We start from the raw sequence: 27,531 nt of genomic DNA on the forward strand, positions 1-27,531 counted from the left end.
TGGTTTGTCCTCGGGGTTTTGCCTGCCAAATCAGTTCTGTTATACTCACAGACATTATTTTAACAGTTTTAGAAACTTTAGAGTGTTTTCTATCCAAATCTACCATTATATTATATGCATATCCTAGCTTCTGGGCCTGAGTAACAGGCAGTTTACTTTGGGCACGTTTTTCATCCGGATGTCAAAATACTGCCCCCTAGCCTTAAGAAGTTTTTTAAGGTATTTATGACCAACTTATACATATCTGTATTCCCAGTCGTGAAATCCATAGCTTAGGGCCTAATTAGTTTATTTCACTGATTTCCTTATTGGTTAGCTTGGTCACGAAAGTCAGAAAAGCAATAAAATTAATCGCTTACCTTTGATAATCCTTATGAACTGTAACTCAGTAAAATCTTTGAAATTGTTGCATGTTGCGTTTATATTTTTGTTGGGTATATACAGTGGCAAGAAAAAGTAGGTGAACCCTTTGGAAATACCAGGATTTCTGCATAAATTGGTCATAAGATTTTATCTGAGCTTCATCTAGGTCACAACAATAGACAATCACAGTCTGCTCTTGACGCTAGGGGTCAGATTTGTATTTTTTTTAATAATAACGTTCCCAAGGTAAACGGACTATTTCTCAGGTCCAGATCGTAGAATATGCATATAATTTACAGATTAGGATAGAAAACACTCCTAAGTTTCCAAAACTGTCAAAATATTGTCTGTGAGTATAACAAAACTGATTCTGCAGGCGAAAACCTGAGAAAATCTAACCCGGAAGTGATTTTTTATTTTTTTTTATCTGTGTTTCCTGGCCCGTCTTTCTTCCATTTAAAGGGGTATCAACCAGATTCCTTTCCCAATGGCTTCCTCAGGCTGTGCCCAGGCTTTAGACATAGTTTCAGGCTTTTATTTTGAAAAATGAGCGAGATTTTTCAAAACTAGTCAGGTGTCCTCTGATTAGTTCCTGCGCGCGAGAGGGTAGCTCTCCATTTTCTTTTTCTCTCTTATTGACTAGGTTACGGTCCGGTTGAAATATTATCGATTATGTTTGTTAAAAACAACCTGAGGATTGATTATAAAAAACATTTGACATGTTTCTACGACCATTACGGATACTTTTTGGAATTTTCGTCGAACGGAACGAGGCTTTGGTTTTCTGAACATAACGCGCAACCCAAATGGCGTTTTTTTTGTTATAAAAGTAATATTTATCGAACAAAAAGAACATTTGTTGTGTAACTGGGAGTCTCGTGAGTGCAAACATCCGAAGGTTATCAAAGGTAAGCGATTAATTTTATTGCTTTTCTGACTTTCGTGACCAAGCTAACCAAGCTAATATAAGGCTAACTGCTCTAGCATTGATTGATACACTCACAAAAGCTTGGATTGCTTTCGCTGCAAAGCATATTTTCAAAATCTGACACGATAAGTGGATTAACAACAAGCTAAGCTGTGTTTTGGTATATTTCACTTGTGATTGCATGATTATAAATATTTTTAGTAATATTTTTTGAATCTGATACGTTTGGGAATTTTCTTCTGCCTTTCAGGACCGGAACGAGGCTGTAGTTTTCTGAACATAACGCGCAACCCAAATGGCGTTTTTTTGTTATAAAAGTAATATTTATCGAACAAAAATAACATTTATTGTGTAACTGGGAGTCTCGTGAGTGCAAACATCCGAAGATTATCAAAGGTAAGCGATTAATTTTATTGCTTTCCTGACTTTTGTGACCATGCTAATTTGGGGCTAGCTGTTCTAGCATTGATTGATACACTCACAAAAGCTTGGATTTCTTTCGCTGTAAAGCATATTTTCAAAATCTGACACGATAGGTGGATTAACAACAAGCTAAGCTGTGTTTTGGTATATTTCACTTGTGATTGCATGATTATAAATATTTTTTGTAATATTTTGCGCCCTGCAATTCAGCGGTTGTTTAGGAAAATGATCCCGTAAAAAGGATCCGTAGCGCAGAGAAGTTAAACTAATAACACAAACAATTATATGTTTTCATGTCTTTATTGAACGACTGTGTAAACATTCACAGTGCAGGGTGGGAAAAGTACATGAACCCTTGGATTTAATAACTGGTTGACCCTGCTTTGGCAGCAATAACCTCAACCAAACTTTTTCTGTTGTTGCAGATCAGACCTGCACAGCAGTCAGGAGGAATTTTGGACCGTTCCTCTTTACAAAACTGTTTCAGTTCAGCAATAGTCTTGGGATGTCTGGTGTGAACTGCTCTCAAGGTCATGCCACAGCATCTCAATCGGGTTGAGGTCAGGACTCTGACCGGGCCTTTCCAGAAGGCGTATTTTCTTCTGTTGAAGCCATTCTGTTGTTGATTTACTTCTGTGTTTTGGGTAGTTGTCCTGTTGCATCACCCAACTTCTGTTGAGCTTCAATTGGCGGACAAATAGCCTAACATTCTCCTGCAAAATGTCTTGATAAACTTGAATACATTTTTCCATCGATGATAGCAAGCTGTCCAGGCCCTGAGGCAGCAAAGCAGCCCCAAACCATGATGCTCCCTCCACCATACTTTACAGTTGGGATGAGGTTTTGATGTGCTGTGTCTTTTTTTTTTCCACACATAGTCTTCTGTGTTCCTTCCAACAACTCAAATGTAGTTTCATTTGTCCACAGAATATTTTGGAACATCCAGGTGCACTTTTGCAAACTTCAGACATGCAGCAATGTTCTTTTTGGACAGCGGTGGCTTCTTCCGTGGTGTCCTCCCATGAACACCATTCTTGTTTAGTGTTTTACGTATCGTAGACTCGTCAACAGAGATGTTAGCATGTTCCAGAGATTTCTTTAAGTCTTTAGTGGACACTCTAGGATTCTTCTTAACCTCATTGAGCATTCTGCACTGTGCTCTTAGTCATCTTTGCAGGATGCCCACTCCTAGGGAGAGTAGCAACAGTGTTGAACTTTCTTCATTTATAGACAATTTGTCTTACCGTGGACTGATGAACATCAAGGCTTTTAGAGGTACTTTTGTAACCCTTTCCAGCTTTATGCAAGTCAACAGTTATTAATCCTAGGTCTTCTGAGATCTCTTTTGTTTGAGGCATGGTTCACATCAGGCAATGCTTCTTGTGAATAGCAAACTCAAATTTTGTGAGTATTTTTTATAGGGTTAGCTGACTCCTGACTCCAATTAGCTTTTGGAGAAGTCATTAGCCTAGGGGTTCACATACTTTTTCCAACCTACACTGTGAATGTTTAAATTATGTATTCAATATAGACAGGGAAAATACAATCATTTGTGTCTTATTAGTTTAAGCACACTATGTCTATTGTTGTGACTTAGATGAAGATCAGATCAAATGTGATGACCAATTTATGCAGAAATCCAGGTAATTCCAAAGGGTCCAGGTAATTCCAAAGGGTTCACATACTTTTTCTTTCCACTGTGTAATTTAACCACTGATTTTATGTAACATATTGCATGGATATGCATTGCTTAATCATATCTTTCCATAAATGTTCCTATGGTTAGATGCTCCCAGATCTACGATAAATAGAATACATTGTACAGTAATATTGGGGTGTGCTTTAAATGGAGAGGATTTCTGGTTAAATAAATCTGTTCTATCACTAAGTACTGCTGGTAAGAGATACACACCCACCATCTAGTTGTTCTGCTGCAGTGACTCACTTTTACCCTGCTTATGGAATCCCACTGGGGTCTAGGTCCACTCGGTCTCTGGGTACAGGACACTCGAAAAGGATGTGTCATAGTGTGAGTGTGTATTGTGTGACATAAACAGTGCATTTTTTAATAAAGAACTCAGTCTGGGTCTCAACTTACTGTTGACAGTTAGAATAGTACAAGGTGCAATTTGATTGTGCATCAGCAGTTTTTCTCTTGTTATATCCAGTCACTGACAGTCACTCAATTAGCCATGTCAGCTAACATTTTTTAGATTGGTAAGTTAGTCTAGCCAGCTATCTAAACGTATCTAATCATGGTTGAATTATCGACCGGCATCGAAAGGCAAGTGCCCAGGGGCCCTGACCTCTAGGGGGCCCCCATTGATTTTGTTAGTCTCTCTCACTCAGATATCATATTAACATGGCGTAAGTCATGCAGAATGTGTAGAATTGCAGGAAATTAGCTTAAAAACTGCAAAAGATTATCTCGACTCTATGACAAGATATGTAGAATTGCAGGAAATTGCCTGTAAAACTGCAAATGTTTCTCTCCGCCGCATGGAAAAATCTGTAGATTTACATCAAACTTGCTTTATAACTGCAACATTTTCTCTTCACAGTGAAGATGGGGACTAATAAAATGTTTTACCCTCGAAGTGGGGGGCCTCCAAACCAAATCTCACTTCGGCCCCCAAGAAGCTAGGGCCGGCCCTGTATGTAGGCCTAATCAACTTTTCAACAATTTAGGTTAATTTAGAAACCTCAAAGTAAGCGCTTTTTTATATTGTTTTCATTGTAGGCTACCATGGACATCTCATTGTAGCACTTCTGTTAAGTAATAGTAACTAACAATAGACCACTAAAGCGCAATGTAATCTGAGTTGTATCACTTATTGTAGTCTGATCAATACTTTAGTGACAATTTACACTTTTTTTCAATTTGTAATTTCACCACTGACTGTTTTGGACCATCACTATTTATAGCTAGCAGATTGTAACGGGCTAATATGATGCTCCATTAGCCGTTACAGGCAGTGGCGACCCGTCATTTTGAGCCCCACATTTTTATGGGGGGGGCTTTCCTGTTTTGCATGTTATTTTGGCGTTAATACGTGTCACATATCAGTTTGCAAACAATGTAAAAAAAAATCTAAATCATTGAGTTAATAATAAAGCCGCAGTCAAACATGGTCTCTTTTTTGCTTTCTTGAGTAAGGCAGCTCCAAAATGCAGGTGTTTCAGCCTAGCTCAATGTTTTCTGTGGTGGTGGTACAAGCTAGCAGATTGTGTTATTGTGTTTTGGAAGGTGTTTTATGTTTTTATGTTTTGTAATGTTTCAAAGGTCTATTGTTATACCGGCATCTATGTATGCTCATGTCTAGCTGGTTAATGTATGTAATGTAAGGTTGGGGTAAATTAACTGAATGTCAGACCATTCTGACATGCAGCTAGCTATGTCATATTTCACATTCAAATGAAGTCTCGGAAATATGTGTGTGTGTGTTAGTGTGTAAATCAAATCAAATGTTATTTGTCACATACACATGGTTAGCAGATGTTAATGCGAGTGTAGCGAAATGCTTGTGCTTCTAGTTCCGACAATGCAGTAATATCCAATGAGTAATCTAACATAACAATTTCAGAACAACTACCTTATACACACAAGTGTAAAGGAATTAATAAGAATATGTACATAAAAAAATATATGAATGAGTGATGGTATAGAACGGCATAGGCAAGATGCAGTAGATGGTATAGAGTACAGTATATACATATGAGATGAGTCATGTAGGGTATGTAAACATATGAAAGTGGCATTGTTTAAAGTGACTAGTGATACATTTATTACATCAAGATGGCAAGATGCAGTAGATGGTATAGAGTACAGTATGTACATATGAGATGAGTAATGTAGGGTATGTAAACATTATATGACGTGGCATTGTTTAAAGTGGCTAGTGATACATTTATTACATACATTTTCCCATTATTAAAGTGGCTGGAGTTGAGTCAGTATGTTGGCAGCAGCCACTCAATGTTAGTGATGGCTGTTGAACAGTCTGATGGCCTTGAGATATAAGCTGTTTTTCAGTCTCTCGGTCCCTGCTTTGATGCACCTGTACTGGTTGATGCACCTGTACTACACGCTGCTGCGCCTTCTTCACCACGCTGTCTGTGTGGGTGAACCTTTTCAGTTTGTCCGTGATGTGTACGCCGAGGAACTAAAAACTTTCTACCCTCTCCATTACTCTCCCGTCGATGTGGATAGGGGGGTCCTCCGTCTGCTGTTTCCTGAAGTCCACGATCATCCTTTGTTTTGTTGACGTTGAGTGTGAGGTTATTTTCCTGACACCACACTCCGAGGGCCCTCACCTCCTCCCTGTAGGCCATCTCGTCATTGTTGGTAATCAAGCCTACCACTGTAGTGTCGTCTGCAAACTTGATGATTTGAGTTGGAGGCGTGCATGGCCACGCAGTCATGGGTGAACAGGGAGTACAGGAGAGGGCTGAGAATGCACCCTTGTGTGGCCCCAGTGTTGAGGATCAGCGGGGTGGAGATGTTACCTACCCTCACCACCTGGCGGTGGCCCGTCAGGAAGTCCTGGACCCAGTTGCACAGGGCGGGGTCGAGACCCAGGGTCTCGAGCTTGATGACGAGTTTAGAGGGTACTATAGTGTTAAATGCTGAGCTGTAGTCGATGAACAGCATTCTCACATAGACATTCTTCTTGTCCAGATGAGTTAGGGCAGTGGGCAGTCTGATTGCGATTGTGTCATCTGTGGACCTATTGGGGCGGTAAGCAAATTGGAGTGGGTCTAGGGTGTCAGGTAGGGTGGAGGTGATATGGTCCTTGACTAGTCTCTCAAAGCACTTCATGATGACGGAAGTGAGTGCTACGGGGCGGTAGTCATTTAGCTCAGTTACCTTAGCTTTCTTGGGAACAGGAACAATGGTGGCCCTCTTGAAGCATGTGGGAACAGCAGACTGGGATAAGGATTGATTGAATATGTCCGTAAACACACCAGTCAGCTGGTCTGCGCATGCTCTGAGGACGCGGCTGGGGATGCTGTCTGGGCCTGCAGCCTTGTGAGGGTTGACACGTTTAAATGTTTTACTCACCTCGGCTGCAGTGAAGGAGAGCCCGCAGGTTTTGGTAGCATGCCGTGTCAGTGGCACTGTATTCTCCTCAAAGCGAGCAAAGAAGTTGTTTAGTCTGTCTGGGAGCAAGACATCCTGATCTGTGACGGGGCTGGTTTTCCTTTTACAGTCTGTGATTGACTGTAGACCCTGCCACATACCTCTCGTGTCTGAGCCGTTGAACTGCGACTACTTTGTCTCTATACTGACGCTTAGCTTGTTTGATTGCCTTGCGGAGGGAATAGCTACACTGTTTGTATTCGGTCATGTTTCCGGTCACCTTGCCCTGATTAAAAGCAGTGGTTTGCGCTTTCAGTTTTGCGTGAATGCTGCCATCAATCCACGGTTTCTGGTTTGGGAATGATTTAATAGACGCTGTGGGTACGAAATCGCCGATGCACTTGCTAATAAACCCGCTCACCGAATCAGCATATTCATCAATGTTGTTGTTCGATGCAGTGGGGAACATATCCCAGTCCACGTGATCGAAGCAATCTTGAAGCGTGGAATCCGATTGGTCGGACCAGCGTTGAACAGACCTGAGCGCGGGAGCTTCCTGTTTTTAGTTTCTGTCTATAGGCTGGGAGCAACAAAATGTAATCGTGGTCAGCTTTTCCGAAAGGAAGGCGGGGAGGGCCTTATATGCATCGCAGAAGTTAGAATAACAATGATCTAGGGTTTTGCTAGCCCTGGGTGCGCAATCGATATGCTGATAGAATTTATGGAGCCTTGTTTTCAGATTAGCCTTGTTAAAACCCCCAGCTACAATAAATGCAGCCTCAGGATATGTGGTTTCCAATTTTCATAGAGTCAAATGAAGTTTTTTCAGCGCCGTCGATGTGTCTGCTTGGGGGGGAATATACACGACTGTGATTATGATCGAAGAGAATTCTCTAGGTAGATAATGCGGTCGTCTTTTGATTGTGAGGAATTCTAAGTCAGGTGAACAGAAGGACTTGAGTTCCTGTATGTTGTTATGATCACACCACGTCTCGTTAATCATAAGGCATACATCCCCGCCCTTCTTCTTACCAGAAAGATGTTTGTTTCTGTCGGGCGATGCGTGAAGAAACCAGCTGGCTGTACCGACTCCGATAGCGTGTCTCGAGTGAGCCATGTTTCCGTGAAACAAAGAACGTTACAGTCTCTGATGTCTCTCTTGAATGCAACCCTTGCTCGGATTTTGTCTACCTTGTTGTCAAGAGACTGGACATTGGCGAGTAGTATGCTCGGGAGTGGTGCGCGATGTGCCCGTCTACGGAGCCTGACCAGAAGGCCGCTCCGTCTGCCCCTTCTACGGCATCGTTGTTTTGGGTCGCCGGCTAGGATCCGGTCCATTGTCCTGGGTGGTGGGCAAAACAGAGGATCCGCTTCGGGTAAGTCGTATTCCTGGTCGTAATATTGGTGAGTTGACGTTGTTCTTATATCCAATAGTTCCTCCCGACTGTATGTAATAAATCTAAGATTACCTGGGGTAACAATGTAAGAAATAACACATAAAAAAAAAAAATACTGCATAGTTTCCTAGGAACGCGAAGCGAGGCGGCCATCTCTGTCGGCGCCGAAAGTTCACCGACAGAGATGTATGTAACAGGATAGCTGTTGTCTCACCTTTAGGACCTCTCTTTTAGAAATGGTTGAACTGGATCGAACTGGTATGAGACTTAGTCTGGTTGGAAAGGGCAGGGAATGGTAAAAAAAAAAAAATGTTGAATAAGTATACAATACGTCATCTTTTCCTACACTGGAAAGACCAAGGCACTTAGACTTCAATGGCCTGGCCTTCAAGGGTGGACTGAGGCTTCGACTGTGTGTGTATTGAGGCGGCAGGTAGCCTAGTGGTTAGAGTGTTGGGCCAGTTACTGAAAGGTTGCTGGATTGAATCTGTGAGCTGGCAAGATAAAAATCTGTCATTCTGCCTCTGAACAAGGCAGTTATCCCACTGTTCCCCTGTAGGCCATCATTGTAAATAAGAATTTGTTCTTAACTGACTTGCCTAGTTAAATAAAGGTCCAATTTTAAAAATTAGTTTTCCTGATCAGGGCCATTTTAATACCGTTCTGACTGACTCTCTCCTGATGACAGCTCTGGTTTTCCTGATCAGGGCCATTTTAATACCGTTCTGACTGACTCTCTCCTGATGACAGCTCTGGTTTTCCTGATCAGGGCCACTTTAATACCTTTCTGATGGATTCTCCTTTAATAGGTTTTTGTTTTGTCCAATAGGATATTTTTGCTGTGGTTATCTCTCTCATCACAGGGAAGATGGTGTACAATGCTAAGTTTGTAGAGTTCCTGACCCCTCAGGATGTCAGTGTGTTCTACAGCTTCACCACACCCTACCGCCTGCCCTCCTGGAGTATGTGCACTGGAACAGGTACCTATGACCCCTCTACTCATGCAGACGTATCTCTTCCCTTCTACGCACTCAACGATACAAGCTGTACAGTAAATCAAATCAAATGTATTTATAAAGCCCTTCTTACATCAGCTGATGTCACAAAGTGCTGTACAGAAACCCAGCCTAAAACCCCAAACAGCAAGCAATGCAGGTGTAGAAGCACGGTGGCTAGGACAAACTCCCTAGAAAGGCCAGAACCTAGGAAGAAACCTAGAGAGAAACCAGGCTATGAGGGGTGGCCAGTCCTCTTCTGGCTGTGCCGGGTGGAGATTATAATAGAACATGGCCAAGATGTTCAAATGTTCATAGATGACTAGCAGGGTCAAATAATAATAATCACAGTGGTTGCCGAGGGTGCAACAGGTAAGCACCTCAGGAGTAATTGTTAGTTGGCTTTTCATAGCCGATGATTCAGAGTATCTCTACCACTCCTGCTGTCTCTAGAGAGTTGAAAACAGCAGGTCTGGGATAGGTAGCACGTCCGGTGAACAGGTCAGGGTTCCATAGCCGCAGGCAGAACAGTTGAAACTGGAGCAGCAGCACTGCCAGGTGGACAGCAAGGAGTCATCAGGCCAGGTAGTCCTGAGGCATGGACTCATGCATATGCATGAGGAAGCACATCTACACTCATATCCTGTGGATATTGATGAGCAGCAGGTAGGCTGTTGGAAATAGACTCAACTGGATTCATCTGGCTGCTTGGATATATATTCATCCTCTCTCTCGCTCTCTCTCTCTCTCTCACGGAATCGTCTCCCACAGAGTGCATGCAGGTGAAATCCTTCTTCTACTGTGAGGTCGAGATGGGAGATAGAGCAGGAAACTATCGATCATAGTTCTAACAGTCTGACTCAGAGGAGTGAGAAGGGGGGGAATAGAGTGGTAGGGAGAGAGGACGGATGTGAAGGGGGATGAGGGAGTCAGTTTTGTTATTTTATCCCCACCTACTGGTCAGGGACTGAGGCGATCTGTATGGTGTAAAGAAGCAATTTAGTCTTGTACAGGGGGAGGTAGCATTGGTGTGTGTATATATACAGTGCCTTTGGAAAGTATTCAGAACCCTTGACTTTTTCCAAATTTTGATATGTTACAGCCTTCTAAAATGGATACACACAATACCCCATAATGACAAGCGAAAACAGGTTTCTGCACTTTTCATAAAAATAAAAAACAGAAATACCATATTTCCATAAGTATTCAGACCCTTTGCTATTAGACTGGAAATTGAGCTCCAGTGCATCCTGTTTCCATTGATCATCCTTGAGATGTTTCTACAACTTGATTGGAGTCCAAATGTGGTAAATAAAATGTATTGGACATGATTTGGAAGGGCACACACCTGTCTATATAAGGTCCAACAGTTGACAGTGCATGTCAGAGCAAAAACAAAACCATGAGATCGAAGGAATTGTCTGTAGACCTCCAAGACAGGATTGTGTCGAGGCACAGATCTGGGGAAGGGTACCAAAGCATTTCTGCAGCATTGAAGGTTCCAAAGAACACAGTGGCCTTCATAATTCTTAAATGGAAGAAGTTTGGAACCACCAAGACTCTTCCTAGAGCTGGCCGTTTGGCCAAACTGAGCAATCGGGGGAGAAGGGCCTTGGTCAGGGAGGTGACCAAGAACCCGATGGTCACTCTGATAGAGCTCTAGAGTTCCTCTGTGGAGATGGGATAACCTTCCAGAGGGACAACCATCTTCGCAGCACTCCACCAATCATGTCTTTATGGTAGTGGCCAGACTGAAGCCACTCCTCAGTAAAAGGCACATGACAGCCCGCTTGGAATTTGCCAAAAGGCAAAGATTGAACTGTGGGGATGTTTTTCAGCGGAAGGAACTGGGAGACTAGTCAGGATCGAGGCAAAGATGAACGGAGCAAAGTACAGAGAGATCCTTAATGAAAACCTCCTCCTCGGGCGCTAAGGACCTTAGACTGGGGCGATGGTTCACCTTCCAACAGGACAACGACCCTAAGCACACAGCCAAGACAATGCAGGAGTAGCTTTGGGACAAGTCTCTGAATGTCCTTGAGTGGCCCAGCCAGAGCCCGGACTTGAACCCGATTGAACATCTCTGGAGAGACCTGAAAATAGCTGTGCAGCAATGCTCCCCATCCAACCTGACAGAGCTTGAGAGGATCTGCAGAGAAGAATAAGAGAAACTCCCCAAATACAGGTGTGCCAAGCTTGTAGCGTCATACCCAAGAAGACTCGAGGCTGTAATCACTGCCAAAGGTGCTTCAACAAAGTACTGAGTAAAAGGTCTGAATACTTATGTAAATGTGATATATCAGTTTTTTATTTGATTTTTTATAAATTAGCAAACATTTCTGAAAACGTATTTTTGACTTGTCATTATGCGGTATTGTGTGTAGATTGATGAGAGTATATATATTTTTTTTTTTTATCCATTCCATATATATTTTTAATCCAAGTTTAGACTTAATGTGTGAATGGGGGTATTTTTGTTGGTACTTTTTATCCCTTTTCATCCCCAATTTTGTGATCTCCAATTGGAAGTTACAGTCTTGTCCCATCGCTGCAACTTCCTTACAGACTCGGGAGAGGCAAAGGTTGAGAGCCATGCGTCCTCTGAAACAAGACCATGCCAAGCTGTACTGCTTCTTGACACACTACTCACTTAACACCGGAAGCCAGCGGCTCAAATGTGTCGGAGGAAACTCAGTACACCTGGCGACCGTGTCAGCGTGCATGTGCCCAGCCTGCAACAGAAGTCGCTAGAGCGCGATGGGACAAGAACATCCCAGCCTGCCAAACCCTCTCCTAACCCGGACAACGCTGGGCCAATTGCGTACAGCCTCATGTGTCTCCCGGTCGCGTCCGGCTGCGACACAGCCCGGGATCAAACCCACATCTGTAGTGACGCCTCTAGCAATGTGATGCAATGCTTTAGACCGCTGTGCCACTCTGGAGTCCTTCTCAGTACTTTGTTGAATGCCTTTAGCAGCCTTGAGTCTTCTTGGGTATGACAATACAAGCTTGGCACACCTGTATTTGGGGAGTTTCTCTCAGTGCCTTAGACTGCTGCGCCACTCGGGAGGCCAGTTCTCTTGGAATTTAAATGAGAGTTGAAAAGAAATTGACCCAACCCTGTTATGTAGCCAAAAGCATACAGGGGTAGAAAGCATCCAATTACACACTCCTACTGTCTGTCTGTCCTGTCTGTCTGTCCTGTCTGTCTGTCTGTCTGTCTGTCTGTCTGTCTGTCTGTCTGTCTGTCTGTCTGTCTGTCTGTCTGTCTGTCTGTCTGTCTGTCTGTCTGTCTGTCTCTGTCTGACAGTTCTGCAGTACGTGGAACAGCTTTTTGACCACTCAAACCGGTTCTGTGCGCGGAATGGCGAGTATGTCATCATAGATGCCAGCTGGTCCAGCTTCGTCAACCCCTGGAGCCGCACGGTCTCCTTTGACATCGGCAGGCACAAAGTCTGCATATGAGTCACACACACACACAAATTATTGGTAGTGACACATGAAAAATATATCAGGCCAGTGAGACCACTGGAGTGTCAGTTATGCATCAGTGTCTATGAAATGTAATTTGACATTTTGTCTATGATGTTTCAGGGGTCCGGTAAATGAAGACGTGTTTGCAGTTCCTATTGTCACAGATGGGAAGTTAATGGACTCTGACATCCAGGAGATAACTGAGGGGATCCACAGACTGCTGCTGGAGGTCAGCACACAGACACACACAGATACACACACACACTTTACAATTCGCATTCTTTCTCACATGGCACTATCCTCTGTGTGTTTCTATAATAACACTTTTTCTCCTACAACCGGTCCACAACATGGGCTCCAGTGGTTACGGTAGCCATGGCAGCAATGGTTTCCACGAGCAGCTGCTGAGTATGGGGTGGCCTAGCGAGACCAACGGGAACGCCCTTGAGAACAGGATTATAGTTGAGGAACCAGGCAAATCCAAGCTGGTGAGTTGATGCCACTCTCTGCATTTCTTCCCTGGTTGTCTTCAGTATTCTAAATCAATGTCTCATAATTTTCTCTGCTTGATCACTTGCTCTGTCACAGACAGTCAGTGGTGTGTGTGTGTGTGTGTGTTGGAAAATATTGATGGTTTTGAGCTTGTAAATGCGTGCGTGTGTATATGCACATGTCTGTGAGAGTGTGTGTTTGCTAACAGATGTGTGTCTCCAGCTGGAGCTTAGCAGCTGAAGAGTCCTGTGATGTTTCTGAAGGACTCAGCGGTGCCCCCTCTGCTGGTCAAGGACATTACTGCTACTGCTGTTGCCAGTGTGAAGGAGGTCACCTATAGCGACGAGACTGTCTACTCCTACCAGCAGATCAGCTGTCTGGACAGTGTCTGCAGGTCTCACAGGGTATATACAATATCTCCATCACACTGCTAAACGTCCCATAGAAACAATCACTCTAAAGCTTGATGTGTGAGCATAACTAATAGCAGTGTCTTCTTCACCCTCTTGTCCTTCAGATCTAGGCCTGTCTATGAAGGCCCCTAAGAAGCTTTCCTCTGGCGCCGCCCCGGTGGTGGGGGGGCCCCTGGCTCTGCCCAGCAAGGCTGAGAGCGTGGTGTCAATCACCAGCCATTGTAGCTATAGCAGCACCATTGTCCATGTAGGAGACAAGAAACGCCAGGCAGAATCTAGTGAGCATACACACACACACTGTGTTAGGTTTCATTCTAATTGGCTGTTTCCTGTGATTGACCTCTCCAGAGATTGCTGAGAGTCCCGCCCCTCCACCGCTGCCAGTCAGTGTGGTATCCCCGCCCACCCAGGAGAAGGAGGCCTATAAGAGGCTGAGGCTGACCAAGCAGGTGTTGTCAGCGCACACACAAGGAGGAGCAAGCCTTTCTTGCCCGCTGTAAGGAACTTCGCAACGCCAGAACCTTCCAGAAAGACTGCTCCACGTACCTGCACAGACCGAGAGGTCTGACCAACACCCAGGGTAAGCAAAATGCATAGTTACATACACACAGCATTATGGAAATTTGCCTTTGGGAACATTTGAGCTAGACGATAAGATCCATCTCATAGATATTCTTCAAGACTGACTGTGTTGTGTGTCTTCTCTCCTCAGAAGCCGCAGGTAGCGGGAACGTTGCTAAACAGAGCACCAGAGCTCCCCCGCTGCAGCCAAGAAGGGCAGTCGAAATAAGAAATCCAAGAAGCCCCGCGTGAAATGTCCTGCCTCCACTGTAAACCCCGCCATCCCCTGCAGGGCCTGAAACGGATGCCCTGGTCCCCATTTGAAGCCTCCCAGTCCCAGGCCTTCTCTGGACCCTACCCTGCCATGGTGCCAGGCTACCCCTGTCAGGCTACCCTGCTGCCCCTACCGCCCCTGCCCAGATCACTCGCCCTGACCCCACTGTCTCCACTGGCTTTGGGGAGGGCCAGAGCAGCCAGGCTCCACCCACTGCTACGCCATACAATGCCCCTATCGTCACCCCCCTTGTGCCCAACTACCTATTCCCTCAGATGGGACAAATGGGACAAATAGGACAGCTTAGTAAAAGGGGACAGATAGGACAGATTGGTCAAATAGCCGCAGCACCTTCCTTCTTTCCTGAGCAGCCCGCCTGCCAGCCCCAACCCACCCACCTTTCCCAGGACAGATGGCCTACACAACCCAACAGGCCTTCCCGTGCTAGCCCTCCTTCCCAGTGCAGGCTCAGTTTGTCCCCCAGGATTCCTACCCCACCGAAGCCTTCCCCTTCGGCCAAAGCCCCGGCCATGGAGACCAGAGAGGGGGCAGTGTCCCGCTGCTCCATCCCTTCCTCCACTGGCCAGGAGCCGGCTGAGTCTCCCCCACTGTTTGAGTGTCGCTGCAGCTCTCCCCTGCAGCTCAACCTGCTGCAGCTAGAGGAAAGCATGGCACCCCATAGTGGGGCTCCAGGGAGCAGAATAGCAGCAGAGAAGAGTCTGGCAGCTCAGCCTGAGGAGGACCTACAGCAGGTGAGACACCTGTTGTAGAAGAGGAGAGGATGTGTTATAGATTTAAGCAATAAGGCCAGAGGGGGTGTGGTATATGGCCAATATACCATGGCTAAGAGCAGCCACGTGGCGTGCCTGGAAACAGCCCTTAGCCATGGTATATTGGCCGTTTACCACAACCCCCCCCCCCCCCCCCCCCCCCCCGAGGTGCCTTATTGCTATTATAAACATGTTACTAACATAATTGGAGGAGTAAAAATAAATGTTTTGTCATACCTGTGGTATACGGTCTGACATACAACGGCTGTCAGCCAATCAGCATTCAGGACTAGAACCACCCAGTTTATAATGTATATTATAGGTGTACCTATTAGATGTGTAGGTGAAAGCTTATTTTTGCGTCCATCTCTGATCTGTAATGGTTGTTGTTGTACCTCAGTTGGAGAGTTCAGGTTATTGTGCCCACAGTGACAGCCACTCCTCTTCCTGTGACCTGCTGGACATCCTGCTGCATGATGAGACAGATTCAACCTCTGTGTCTGGCTCCCGTTCTGGATCTGGGTCCCGCTCTGGTTCCGGGTTCAACGGCAGGGGAACGAACATCCAGCAGTGCCTCTGGCAGCATGAACGGTCAGTACAAACACAGCAGTCATCCATACCTCACCTTGCCCAACCAAACTGCAGCACTGTGTCTCTCTCAAACTCTCAACCTCTCACGTTTAAATATTCCTCTAGTCTTTAGGGAGCAGTGACACTTGCAAATACATTGGCAGTGTGGACTGTCTGGAGAATGACCCGAAAGTCAAGGCTAAGGCCATAAAGAGAGTGGAGGCTGAGTCCGAAGCTGAACAGAGCCAAGTCTAGAGTCAAGGCCAGGGGGAGGGAGAACAATTCATTGAGTACGTCCTCCGGGAACCCCTCTGGCTGCTCATGGCCAACCCTGATGAGATCATCATGATGACCTATCAGATGCCCTCACGGTGAGTCATTGACAGGACCACCAACCAATAGCAGAAGGGGGTCATTGTGAGGATGTTTTTCTTATGAAATGGTTTTTGATTGGTATTTTATTACTGTTCTTATTTGATCTTGCTGGAAGATGTTGTCAAAGGCTGAAATTAAATTAATGTTTACTTGCTCTTTGCTTATAATTACCTCCTTTTTTGTTCGTAGCTTGTGACAAAACAATGTTTCACTATGTTGGTCATCAGACCTCAGTTCTTATCAAGCCATACTAACAGAATAACTCCAAACTATACAGACAATTATTTCTACTGACCTAGACTAGTGCAAGTTATCTTTAGAGTTTCCTGAAAATCCATGAGCCGACAATACTCTGTCGATGTGCCCTTGAGCAAGGCACTTAACCCTAATTGCTCCTGTAGGTCGCTCTGGATAAGAGTGTCTGCTAAATGATTAAAAAAATAAAAAAATAATGTAATTGGCTATTAGCTAATTCAAAAACCCATGTTGGTAACACTATGAAGAGTAGCTAAGTAGATGAGAAGCACAGTGGTTAATAATTTCTAACAGAGCTATCTCTCTGTGTGAACAGGGACATCCAGAAGGTGTTGAGGGAGGACCAGCAGAGACTGAGACTGATGCAGAAGAGCCAGCCACATTTCTCCTCTGTCCAGCGGAGGGAGCTAGTGAAGGAACAGCCCTGAGTGAGGATGGGGGTTCTGCCCAAGGCCATCAACGTCAAGGTACGTCAAACATCTGGCTTCACACACACCTCTCACACACAAACAAATTTACCTCCCACTCAAACACACATGCACACATACACACATACACACACAGATGTGCCTATGTCGTCATGTGGGTCAATACTGTACTAACCTACACGTATCCTTGTATTTTATCAGGAATGTTTGTACTGTGAAGACTCGGCCTCAACCCCTATCGAGGAGGACCTTCCTGATATGGAGGAAGAGGAGGGGGACTCACAGGAAAAAATGGTCTGCGTGTCAGAAAAGGCCAGGGCCGATTTGTCTTCCCAGTCCGCCCCTGGCAGTCAGACTTGAACAAAACAGGGAAATTCAGACACATACAGTGCATTCAGGAAGTATTCAGACCCCTTGACTTTTTCCACATTTTGTTACATTATAGCCTTATTCTAAAATAGATTGAATTGTTGTTTTTTTGTGCCTGGCAAAATCAGTCTGCCTGGCAACCGGCCGTGATCAGGAGTCCCAAAGGGCGGCGCACAATTGGCCCAGCGTTGTCCTGGTTAGGGTTTGGCCAGGGTAGGCCGTCATTGTAAATAAGAATTTGTTCTTAACTGACTTGCGTAGTTAAATAAAGGTTAAATAAATAAACAAATTAAAACTATCATACCCCTTTAAAAGGTACTTCAATATTTTGTCTTTCCCATTCATCCTCTGAATGGCACACACACACACTTAAGGCTTAAAAATCATTCTTTAACCTGTCTTCTCCCCTTTATCTACACTGATTGAAGTGGATTTAACAGGTGACATCAATAAGGGATCATAGCTTTCACCTTGATTCACCTGGTCAGTCTATGTCATGGAAGGAGCAGGTGTTCTTAATGTTTTGGACACTCAGTGTATATTTGTCTCACTGCTACTCTGAGAAGCTGATATTTTAGCACAGTTCATTGCTATTTGTAGGCGCTTTCCCCCCAGTGTTAATTAATCTGGACAGGTAAGGGTTTGTTTTGTTGTGATGGTGCTCCATGGGGTTTTCACCCTATATTTTACTTGAATGTGGGCTATAATAACATTTTAAGGCTGGAACCTGATGAAGAAGGCCAAAACTCAGATGGTAAGATTGTGTGACTATTGTTCAAAAGCAGCTGGCAATTTCGAATATCGACAGATCGGCTTCTTTGACTCAAATCAGTGTAGTCAATGGTAGGATTATCTGTTTATGAGTGTTGTGCGTGTGAAAGCATCAAACAGATCAGGGAAAGCGCACAACAAACTGTCAGAGCGGATGAAGGGCTAGGCTGAGGCGTTCTGTTGTTAGATCAATGACTGTTCTTCAGAGTCAGACAGTTGATAGGAGAGACGCATCCAAGGATGGAATGGGAGTCCCAGGGGATCCGTATCAAAGCCATATGCTCTCATTCACGTTTCAAATCCTCATGCCAACTGACACCGGCCACTAACCTTTAACCCCGGAATTCAAATTCACCGTCACGAATCCTCAGCTGATGCGTTTGGATGTTGTGCAATTGTTATTTTGCCCTTGTCATTCACGGATTGCTAAAACGAATTGTGTAATGTCGTCGACATGTCATATGTCATTTTAGATAAATGGTGATGGTGCGCCATTAGGATAATGATGGGAAACAGGCCCGGGGTCCCTGTTTTGATGCAACAGACTGCTTTATGCACATTTGGGACTATGGGTTTACCAAGCAACAACGGGCTTTGGGAAACTAATGGGGAAAATGGCTCATGATACAGGTGTCATCATTTCAAAAGTCTGTGATTTGGTCTTATAATAAACTATCTATATAATAGTTTTGTTATAGCCTAAGTTATTTGTTTTGTCATTCTTTCGGCTCACATTTCTTTAAAAATGTCCTTTGACAGGTGCAAAGACGAACCAAAGATATAGGCTACTGTGTCTGTGTCAGTATCTTTCAACTCCCCGACTTTGTCGCCATTCTGTCAAATGGTAGCCTGCCGATCCAAAGCTTTGATCAGTGTATCCTCCTCTGCTTCCATGCCCGCTGTTCACACCTCGTCAAATTCGTGGCACAGGTGTGAACAGCTTCAAACCCTCTGCGGCTGCTCAACGCTAATCCGACTTGTCAGCCATTCCTTCATCAAAAGCTGACAACAGTCTGTAAATCTATTAATGTGGATTTGACAAGAAATTAACATCCGTAATGAATGTATTTTTCAGTAAACGTTTTTCTTTTATGTAAGAAATGCCAAAAGTGCCCGTTGTTGCAAAATCACCCAGCCACCCATCAATGGTTTTTCCAGTGCTTGTATCTTCTTTATTGGTGGCACTCATTAGTGCACAGTCGGTTTATTGTACTTGTGATTGAAACATGTCTGTCTAAGCAAATCGATGAGCAAAGGATGTTGAATTTGTGTTCATATTCCACGGTGAGCTATGCATGATAGCCTAGTCTATCTAGCCTATAGGCAGGCCTGTCATTTTCGTATCGGTAGTCTATATGCAGGTAACCCAATTGCGGTTTCATAGTCAAAGGGCAAAGTAGACTAATGGCTTTTGAAAGGGGCGCGCAATTATTATGGTTTAGCGTTAATATTCAATAGGAGGCATTGGAAATGGAAGCGCGCAGCACTTTCTAGGCTACTTTGGGCACACGTTATTTCAAGTCAAGATTTGGATTTATGGTGATTAGAATTGTACAGCAATGTGCCTTTTAAAATTATGTCAAGGAACTGTAGTGGTGGTGCTGGTTTATACAACCGACCGTGGACAGGATCTAACGTTGCTCTGTAGAATATGGCAACCAATGTACCTGACGTGTTACCAGTGACACTTGGTGTGGCAGGGACATCAGAGGTGCGACTTTAACCAGGTATTGGCGTTGCTTTCCACTGCACTAGCGGAACCTTTCATGTGCGCACAGGACGCGAAGCGCGCCTTTGTACTCTAGGAGAGGACGCCTGTGGGGGAGATATTTTAAAAATTGAACGTGGCTGAACTGGACGCGACCACAGACCTTATCATTTATTCGACTGAAATGAGATGATAATGGAATCGCTCGATCATGTTTTATTACATGTTATAAATTACAGGCCTATCACAAATGTATCTTTCAAGATTGACTTTGCATTATTTATGGACTGTTTCCATGTGCTTTAAAAATAATGAATGAATAAAATGCCTCAAACACGGGATTTTGATTATGGGAGTGTGGCACTGGCCTCTTTTCATAGGCTTATCATTTTGTTTCAATTCGTTTTTAGCAATTGGATAATAACCTGACTAGCAAGAGTAAGTGTTGTTAGTTTATGTTTCAGGCTGCAGTTCCTCTTAATTGCTTTAATGTTTGTCAATTGGGCGATTCAATTGCCATGTGATATTAGGTACTCTGCCAATCGTTTAAAATGTTATGCAAACAGACGTCAAGTCATTCTAGCCTGAAATGCCTTTTAACTGGTTTACTTTGAGTCGTTCTGTAAGATGGTGTAAACAAAAACAAGCACAATTTATACAAGAAGATAGTCATTTTCATTAAATTATTTTATTAATCACATTGACATTTTTTAGGACAAAACATTCTACACATTGTTAAAGCGTCAAGTGGTTGGGGGGAAATATAAGCGTTTCTCTTGAAGGTTAAATGGCGAATAAACTATAGGCTACACGCCCAAGGGCCTTTTTTCTTCACTGGAAAAAAAGATTTATAGCCTATTTGAGGCATTGCCGAAGTATTTCGGTCTCTAAAAGAGCTTTTTATTATGCAAATCCTCTATACATAATGAGATATTTACAAAAACAAATATGAGCAGTTCTCAATTGCGCAATAGCAGGAAGTGAATTTCCGGCGACATGCGCTTTCCAGGTAACAGACGATGTCACAGCCTGGGGCCAGGTAGACTCCAAACTATTCTATTAAATCCCAAAGGCAGACAGTTGACCAGTACGGGCCACTACCAGGGCCTCCACATGGATTTGGAGTAGGTGATAGTGGGCATGTTCTGGGCTTCTTGGTTCTCCAGTCCGTCGGTAGCGCGCTGGTTGTGCTCGCTGTCTGTCTCGTACTGGTCAGAGCACAGGTCCTCACTGGAGGTGTTGGAGGCGGCGGGGGAGAGGGCCGAGGAAGAGCCGCTGGCTATACTTCTGCATCCGGGTGAGGCTAGGGCCACGCTCACTGCCTCGCCGGCTGGCCAAGTGCTGCCGTTGTTGCTGGAAGTGTCCGATATTATATCCATAACCATGTCCTGGAAGTGGTCCTCGTTCAAGGGCATACACTCCAGCAGGTGGTTCAGTAGCTCGGCCGCCACCGTCGCGTCTATCCCGGGACAGTTGGACACAAACATATGGACCTCATGCATGCACTGGATGTAGCCTGCTGCAAACCTCTCGCTGGCCTCCCGGTTCATGATGTCAGTCTCTGAGGAAGAAATTAAATTAGGCCTGCTTAAATTCAATTGCACTCCCACAGTGGGCGTTATATGTTAAGCCGCACCTGATATGAGTGGAGGAAAGGGTCAATAATCTGTACCATTGCTCACTGCTTACCTTGGGGACGATCCTTGAGAATGTGCTCCACTTTTTTCACCGTCATCTCCAGGACCTCTGCATTCTCCACCTTTGACTGAAACAGAGGGAAGACGAAGTGAAAAATATTAGATTTAATTCGCTTCTATTGTATGACCGGTATTATTGCAGAAGCTACGCTCAAGCCAATAAGCGCAGCCGCGCCAGGTGAGTCTATAGCGGGGTAGGTGCGCCAAACTCACGTCGGTGTCAGCGAGCAAGGTCCGGAGCTCCTGCAAACTCTCATTGATACGAGCACGCCTCTTCTTCTCCACCAAAGGTTTTCTCGCCTGTAACAATGACACATAGGCCAGTTAGTACGTTGTACCAATGTAATAACTGCATTACTAGGGTAGGCTACTCTATAGAAAGGGATCCGCGACACAACAGCGACAGATGCCCCTTACCTTTCTATCCCCTTTATTAATCCCGTAGTAGTCATCCTCATCCATGCCAAATCCGTTCTTGATGTGCAGAGCCGAGGGGGCCATGTTGGTTTTGAGCCCGAGCCGTGCAGTCAGTCTGAGATCCCAGTTTGTATTCCACTGCTATTTTCCCGATCCGTGAAAGAGAGCAGCAGGCAAACGTAACCGGTCAGATAAAATGTATACACGACAGGCGAGACGCCCTGTGATTATTGTACAATCTTCGCGAGACGTACTGCTGGCACTATAGAGCTGTTGTAGGTATTTATAAGGACTCATTTGCATATGAATGTGTGGTTTGTCTGCACTAGCCAGGGGACAACAGAGCACACACCGCGAGAGCCAATCAGAGCCCTCTCCTTTGTCTTCCGCCAGCCCTTTCTGCGCGGTGAGAATCAGTAGTGGTAACAAGTTATCTTTTGGGTTGCGTATCCGGCGACAGTGTTTTTTTGTTGTTGTTGATCAACCGTAGGCTATTCACTTAGGCTACTGTTTAAGAAATAATGACAATTTTGGAGAAAAAAAAGTAGCCTACAAGTGCATTGCATGGTAATAACAACGTATGTAACTTATAACATGTTTATTAGACAGCTTTTGGCATCTTCCATCTTGTCATCTGTTTGTGTCCTCCATAACTGCACAGTATAGGCTACATTCTGTGAAAGGAAATAGGATGGGGTGTAGGCTGCTATCACAAATTATATACCTATTCAGTGGGTCATCAAAGCGCCAATGTGTCCAATGTATTTCACCAGGTAGGCCAATAAGACTATTTATGGCATAACACAGAGAGATATTATGCAGATGTGTCAAAAAATAATAATAATGACATTTTAGTGGCACATAGCTTTGGACGTGGAGAATTTGTAATATGTTTTTCATTACAAATCCTGACAATCTGCTGATTATCTCAAGACTCGGTCATTTTTTTCTCTTTATTTTCTTGCCCTACCCAGTACCATTTTTCGTATGTCCCTGTGCAAGGCTCAGAAGATTTCCCCAGTGCGGGTTCTCCGATGTAACGCGATGCCTTCAGTTGGCAGCTGCTGGCGGAGGCCCCTTGGCCTAAACTGAATCAGACTGGGAATTAAAGGCCCTTCCCCAAAGAAAGCGACAGGTGTTAGCCTGCCCCTCATTTGTTCTCTCACTTCTTTGGTGACTTCTGGTTTGGGTGCAACTGCACTCTCAGATGCCCCCTTCCCTTAAAACGCACAGAAGAAATAAGTACCCCAAAAAAAGACTAAGTAGACCCTAGTTTTAAATGTTAATCTTTAGAGTTCATGCATGTTTGTATTTGCTCATCCCTTACAGTTAACAAAATAACTACAGGCTTATGTTCAAGAACATTTGGGTTATTATGGTTGAGTTTACAGTCAGCCCAATTCTGATCTTTTGCACCATTATTGGCAAAAGAGCTGATCTGGTTGGCCAAAAGACGTACGAGTGTAAAAAGATCAGAATTGGGCTGCCTATGTAAAAACAGCCTATGTTATGTCTAGAAATGGACTTATATCCATTAGCCCAATTTCGTTGTGGGTGTGTGCACTATTCTTTTATGCACAATTGTCTATTTGTTTACGTCTGATAGAAGTGTTCAACCTTCTGGGCTCGTTGCATGTATTGTGTATGTATACAGCGCATTGTCATGCAAATTACGAATACACAATAGCGCATTTGTGTCTATCTAAACCAGCACCAAAATGTGTCATGTCACTAAATTCTCCAGGTAAACAACATGATACCATTACGAGTGAGTTTTATGCACAAGATTTTCGCTACAGCAATTAGGCATCAGTAAAATATCTACAACCTAAATGAACGCCGTGTCCAAAGGCTTTGAAGTGGAGGGGTTTGGCACCTCGCCACCCCACCCTCCGCTCCAGATCTCCTCTTAATGGTCTGGACTGGGGAGAGAGCAGCTGTCTCGGTCCGCTTTTGTTCGAGAACCCGCAGAGGGACCGGGCGCCCCTCTCCATCTTCTCGCTTCCCTCCCTTCTCTGCCACCACCCGGCGGCTTCATTAGCTATGTGGCCAATTATTATGGGTTTATAGTCAGGAGGAGAGGGACCATTTACTACAGCAACGTTTTCAATTTTCGAATTCAATAATAATAATTTAAAAAATGCCTGTGGATAAGGTTCATTCACATTCACAATTGAATGGGTGGCGCAGCGGTCTAAGGCACTGTATCTCAGTGCAAGAGGCGTCACTGCAGTACCTGGTTCGAATCCAGGCTGCATCACATCCGGCCGTGATTGGGAGTCCCATAGGGTGGTGCACAATTGGCACAGCATCGTCCGGGTTTGGCGGGGTATTCCGTCATTGTAAATAAGAATTTGTTATTAACTGACTTGCCTAGTTAAATAAAGGTTACATTTATAAAAACGTTTTTAATTGTAAACAAATAATGGTTTGCCTATACTGTACTTGAAAATAATTATAAACGTGTTTCCTTCTACTTCAAGTCCAGTAGGGAGTACACAAATATTGCCAGCGATCAACCAACGTCATATCCCCTGTCATCTAACCACCGCACAATTCTGATATTTTTCACTAATTGGTCTTCTGACCAATCAGATCACTTCTGAAAAAGATCTGACGTGATTGTTCAGAAGAGCAATTATTGGAAAAAAAGTTCAAAATTGGGCTGCAGGTGTAAACACAGGCTAGAAACCACCGACCTAATTTCCTCACCACATACAGGTAACTGCCAAAATAAAGGAAACACCAACATAGTGTCTTATTAGGGCGTTGGGCCAACACGAGCCGCCAGAACAGATTCAATGTGCCTTGACATATATTATACAAGTGTTTGGAACTCTATTGGAGGCATGCAACACCATTATTCAACGATACATTTCGTAATTTTGTGTTTTGTTGATGGTGGTGGAAAACACTGTCTCGGGTGCTGCTCTAGAATCTCCCATAAATTGGGTTGAGCTCTGGTGACTGACACACACACGTTAAACCTGCTATGCTCCTTTGAGACCCCTTCTTCAAAGTCACTGAGATCTCTTCTAGCCATGGTAGCTAAAATAATAGGCAACTGGACATTTTTATACATGACCCTAAGCATGATGGGATGTTAATTGCGTAATTAACTCAGGAACCACACCTGTGTGGAAGCATCTGCTTTCAATATACTTTGTATCCCTCATTTACTCAAGGTTTTCCTTTATTTTGGCAGTTCTGTCCTACTGGACTAGGTAATTTCTTTAATATTACTGAAACCATTTGCTTATATTCATTCACATTGCAAGCAAGAGTATAATATGAAATAAAATGAACGTTTTTAACCGTTTTTAATAGTTTATAAATGCACAATAATACTGTAGTGGCTGTAGGCCTCAGCATCATTCATTTCTTTTAACATGGGTTTATCTCATCATGTTGATAGGATCAAAACATATTTCTATATAAGAGAGAGAGAAAGTGTCTGTGTTTTTGTGTGTGTGCGCGAGCATAGGTGTACAAATAAAATTGATAACATCTACAGAAATTCCATACACATTTTTATTAATATTGGTTAATAATATACAAAGAAGGGAGCAGTACAAAAGCTATTTGTGACTAGAGCTAAGAAGCTAAATGTTTTATCTTATTATTTAATAAATAAAGATGTTAATACAATAAATACAAGAAAAAGATTAATAAGAGCCTTCTACAATGCAGGCTACGGAAAGTAGACTTCGGAGAGGAAGTACTGAAAGGTCTGTTTATATACCACACCTAGATCAGAAACGCAACCGCCCCACAATCCAAAACAATGTCTTCTGAGTAGCATATCTATAAGATACATAACAGAGGAGGGTCTAACATAGGGATCCAGCACACACCCAGAGGGCCGGTTTAGTTTACCAGGGCCTCCACATCTCCAGCATGCCCAGGTGGGGGCTCCCGGGCAGGAGCAGGGGCTTGTCCTGGGGCCCCACCACATGGCACAGAGGCCCCTCCATCTGGCCCTGCCTCCCAGACCTGGGGTCCCCTCTGAGAGGTGTAGTGGGGGCTCCTGGCCCCTGGCTGGGTGGGGGGGTGTCGGGCCTGAGGTTGGGGTTGGCCTGAGAGGGGTGCTCTTCGCTTGAGCGGGGCAGGGATTTGAGCAGGTGGTTGAGCAGGCGGGAGCCCAATGTTTTGTCCATCCACTCGCAGCTGAGCAGCATGTTGTGGACCTCGTGCATGCACTGGATGTAGCCTGTGCTGTACTTCTGCTGTGCTTCCAGGCCTAAGGTGGGGTCTGCTGTGGAGGGGAGGAGACACTGGGTCAAACATGGGTCATAGCACAATCTGTTGGTGGCAGGATGTATTGCACCCAGACTGGCCTATTCACCAAAATACATTTGTATAATGCATAATGCATTTCTTAATCCTGAAAGGGGAGCACATTTTTGTTTTTGCCTTAACACTACACACCTGATTCCACTAATCAAATGTTTAAATGATGAGTTGATTAGTGGAATCGTGTGTAGTGCTGGGGAAAAACTAAAAGCCTTTGGGTCCCCATGACCAGGATTAAGAAACATTGACTAATCAATTGTTTTATGTTGAAACCAAGAGAAAATATGGAGAAAACCACAATTAAATCATACAACTATGAGTACTAATACTCAAAAAGTATTATTCTTATTAGGCAACATAGGACTGTTATTCAATCACTGATGAAAATACTCCCACCAGTCTCCGTAACTACTTTCTAACGTGCCAACTAGGCCCCCAACTGCTTTCATAGAGTATTGCATGCAGGCACAACTTTGAAAACTCACTTGTATGTTTCTTCCGTCAGGTCACTTTATTGGACACTTACCACTGAATCTATGTGTCTGAACATTCTGCAGGTGTTTCACTGTCATCTCTAGAATGTCCGCCTTTTCAAGTTTCGATTGCTGTTGGGGAAAATGTAAAGTTAGTATCAAGAAATAACTTACATTGCGTCTTTCACACTCCATATAATTGAGCATTTCTAACAATTAAAATACAGTGTGTATATAGGCCTACTCACGTCAAGACTGAACGCCCCGACCACGGTTTCTTTCAGTTGATCCAAGCAGTTATTAATCCTCTCCCGTCTTTTCCTCTCAATGAGCGGCTTGCGCAACTAGAGATGGAAAGCGATGGGTTAATGGCGACCAGATACAGACACACACTGGACCAGATAATCACTAAGCGTGAGCATCTCCGAAGAAAGACACATGTTGATGTTTAAGTTTATCTATCTACGGGGACAAAGGCAATACCTTTCTCTCCTCCTTGGCACTCGAGTGTCTCCCCACGTTGTGCGCCATGGCGCTGGTTGTCATCTCTCCTTTACGCTCGGTATAGTTGTATATAGAGTATAGCTCTCCTCTCCCGGCTGAGTCAAGGATCTGTCTGTAAGGCCCTCCGCGCGGCGCACCCCTCTTATTTATAGGGAAGAATTAGCATGTGAATGCTCGAGCTCTTTGGCTGAGGTATTTTCCCACACACGGTGTCGCTCCCATCAGTCAGGGATGACAGGTCACTGCTTCTTTTCAATAGCCGAGGTACCAGCCCTGCAAAAAAAACACAAGCGACAGATGTCCAGCCTGAAACCATGCACCCTCCATCGACCCCCCCCCCCCCCTCCCCTCCGCTCCCCCCTCTGCTCCCTCCTCTATCTCTCTCTCTCTCTCTCTCTCTCGTGAAGCAAAGCGCACGGGTCCCCTCAGGATTGTCATTCCCAGGGCCGAACAAGAGTGTGTAATTACCGTGGTTACACCAGGGACCCCCTCGGCCATTCA

General features: G+C 44.4%; 2 protein-coding genes and 1 pseudogene across 2 annotated transcripts; 1 reads left to right on the forward strand and 2 right to left on the reverse strand.

Annotated features, from left to right (window-relative positions):
* Positions 1–9,059: 9,059 nt before the first annotated feature.
* Positions 9,060–17,158, forward strand: LOC120018964 (annotated as a pseudogene).
* A 3,165-nt stretch (positions 17,159–20,323) lies between these two features.
* LOC120018732 (transcription cofactor HES-6-like) lies at positions 20,324–22,030 on the reverse strand. Its single transcript, XM_038961934.1, has 4 exons — positions 21,761–22,030; positions 21,557–21,643; positions 21,336–21,411; positions 20,324–21,207 (listed from the first exon to the last, which is right to left on the reverse strand). The coding sequence occupies exons 1-4, from the start codon at positions 21,842–21,844 to the stop codon at positions 20,744–20,746; spliced, it is 711 nt and encodes a 236-aa protein (XP_038817862.1). The 5' UTR covers positions 21,845–22,030; the 3' UTR covers positions 20,324–20,743.
* Positions 22,031–25,537: 3,507 nt separating this feature from the next.
* LOC120018965 (transcription cofactor HES-6-like) lies at positions 25,538–27,057 on the reverse strand. Its single transcript, XM_038962174.1, has 4 exons — positions 27,010–27,057; positions 26,775–26,870; positions 26,580–26,658; positions 25,538–26,012 (listed from the first exon to the last, which is right to left on the reverse strand). The coding sequence occupies exons 1-4, from the start codon at positions 27,055–27,057 to the stop codon at positions 25,633–25,635; spliced, it is 603 nt and encodes a 200-aa protein (XP_038818102.1). The 3' UTR covers positions 25,538–25,632.
* Between the last annotated feature and the right edge of the window lie 474 nt (positions 27,058–27,531).

Source organism: Salvelinus namaycush, chromosome 23, assembly GCF_016432855.1.
Source record: "Salvelinus namaycush isolate Seneca chromosome 23, SaNama_1.0, whole genome shotgun sequence".
NCBI lineage: Eukaryota > Metazoa > Chordata > Actinopteri > Salmoniformes > Salmonidae > Salvelinus > Salvelinus namaycush.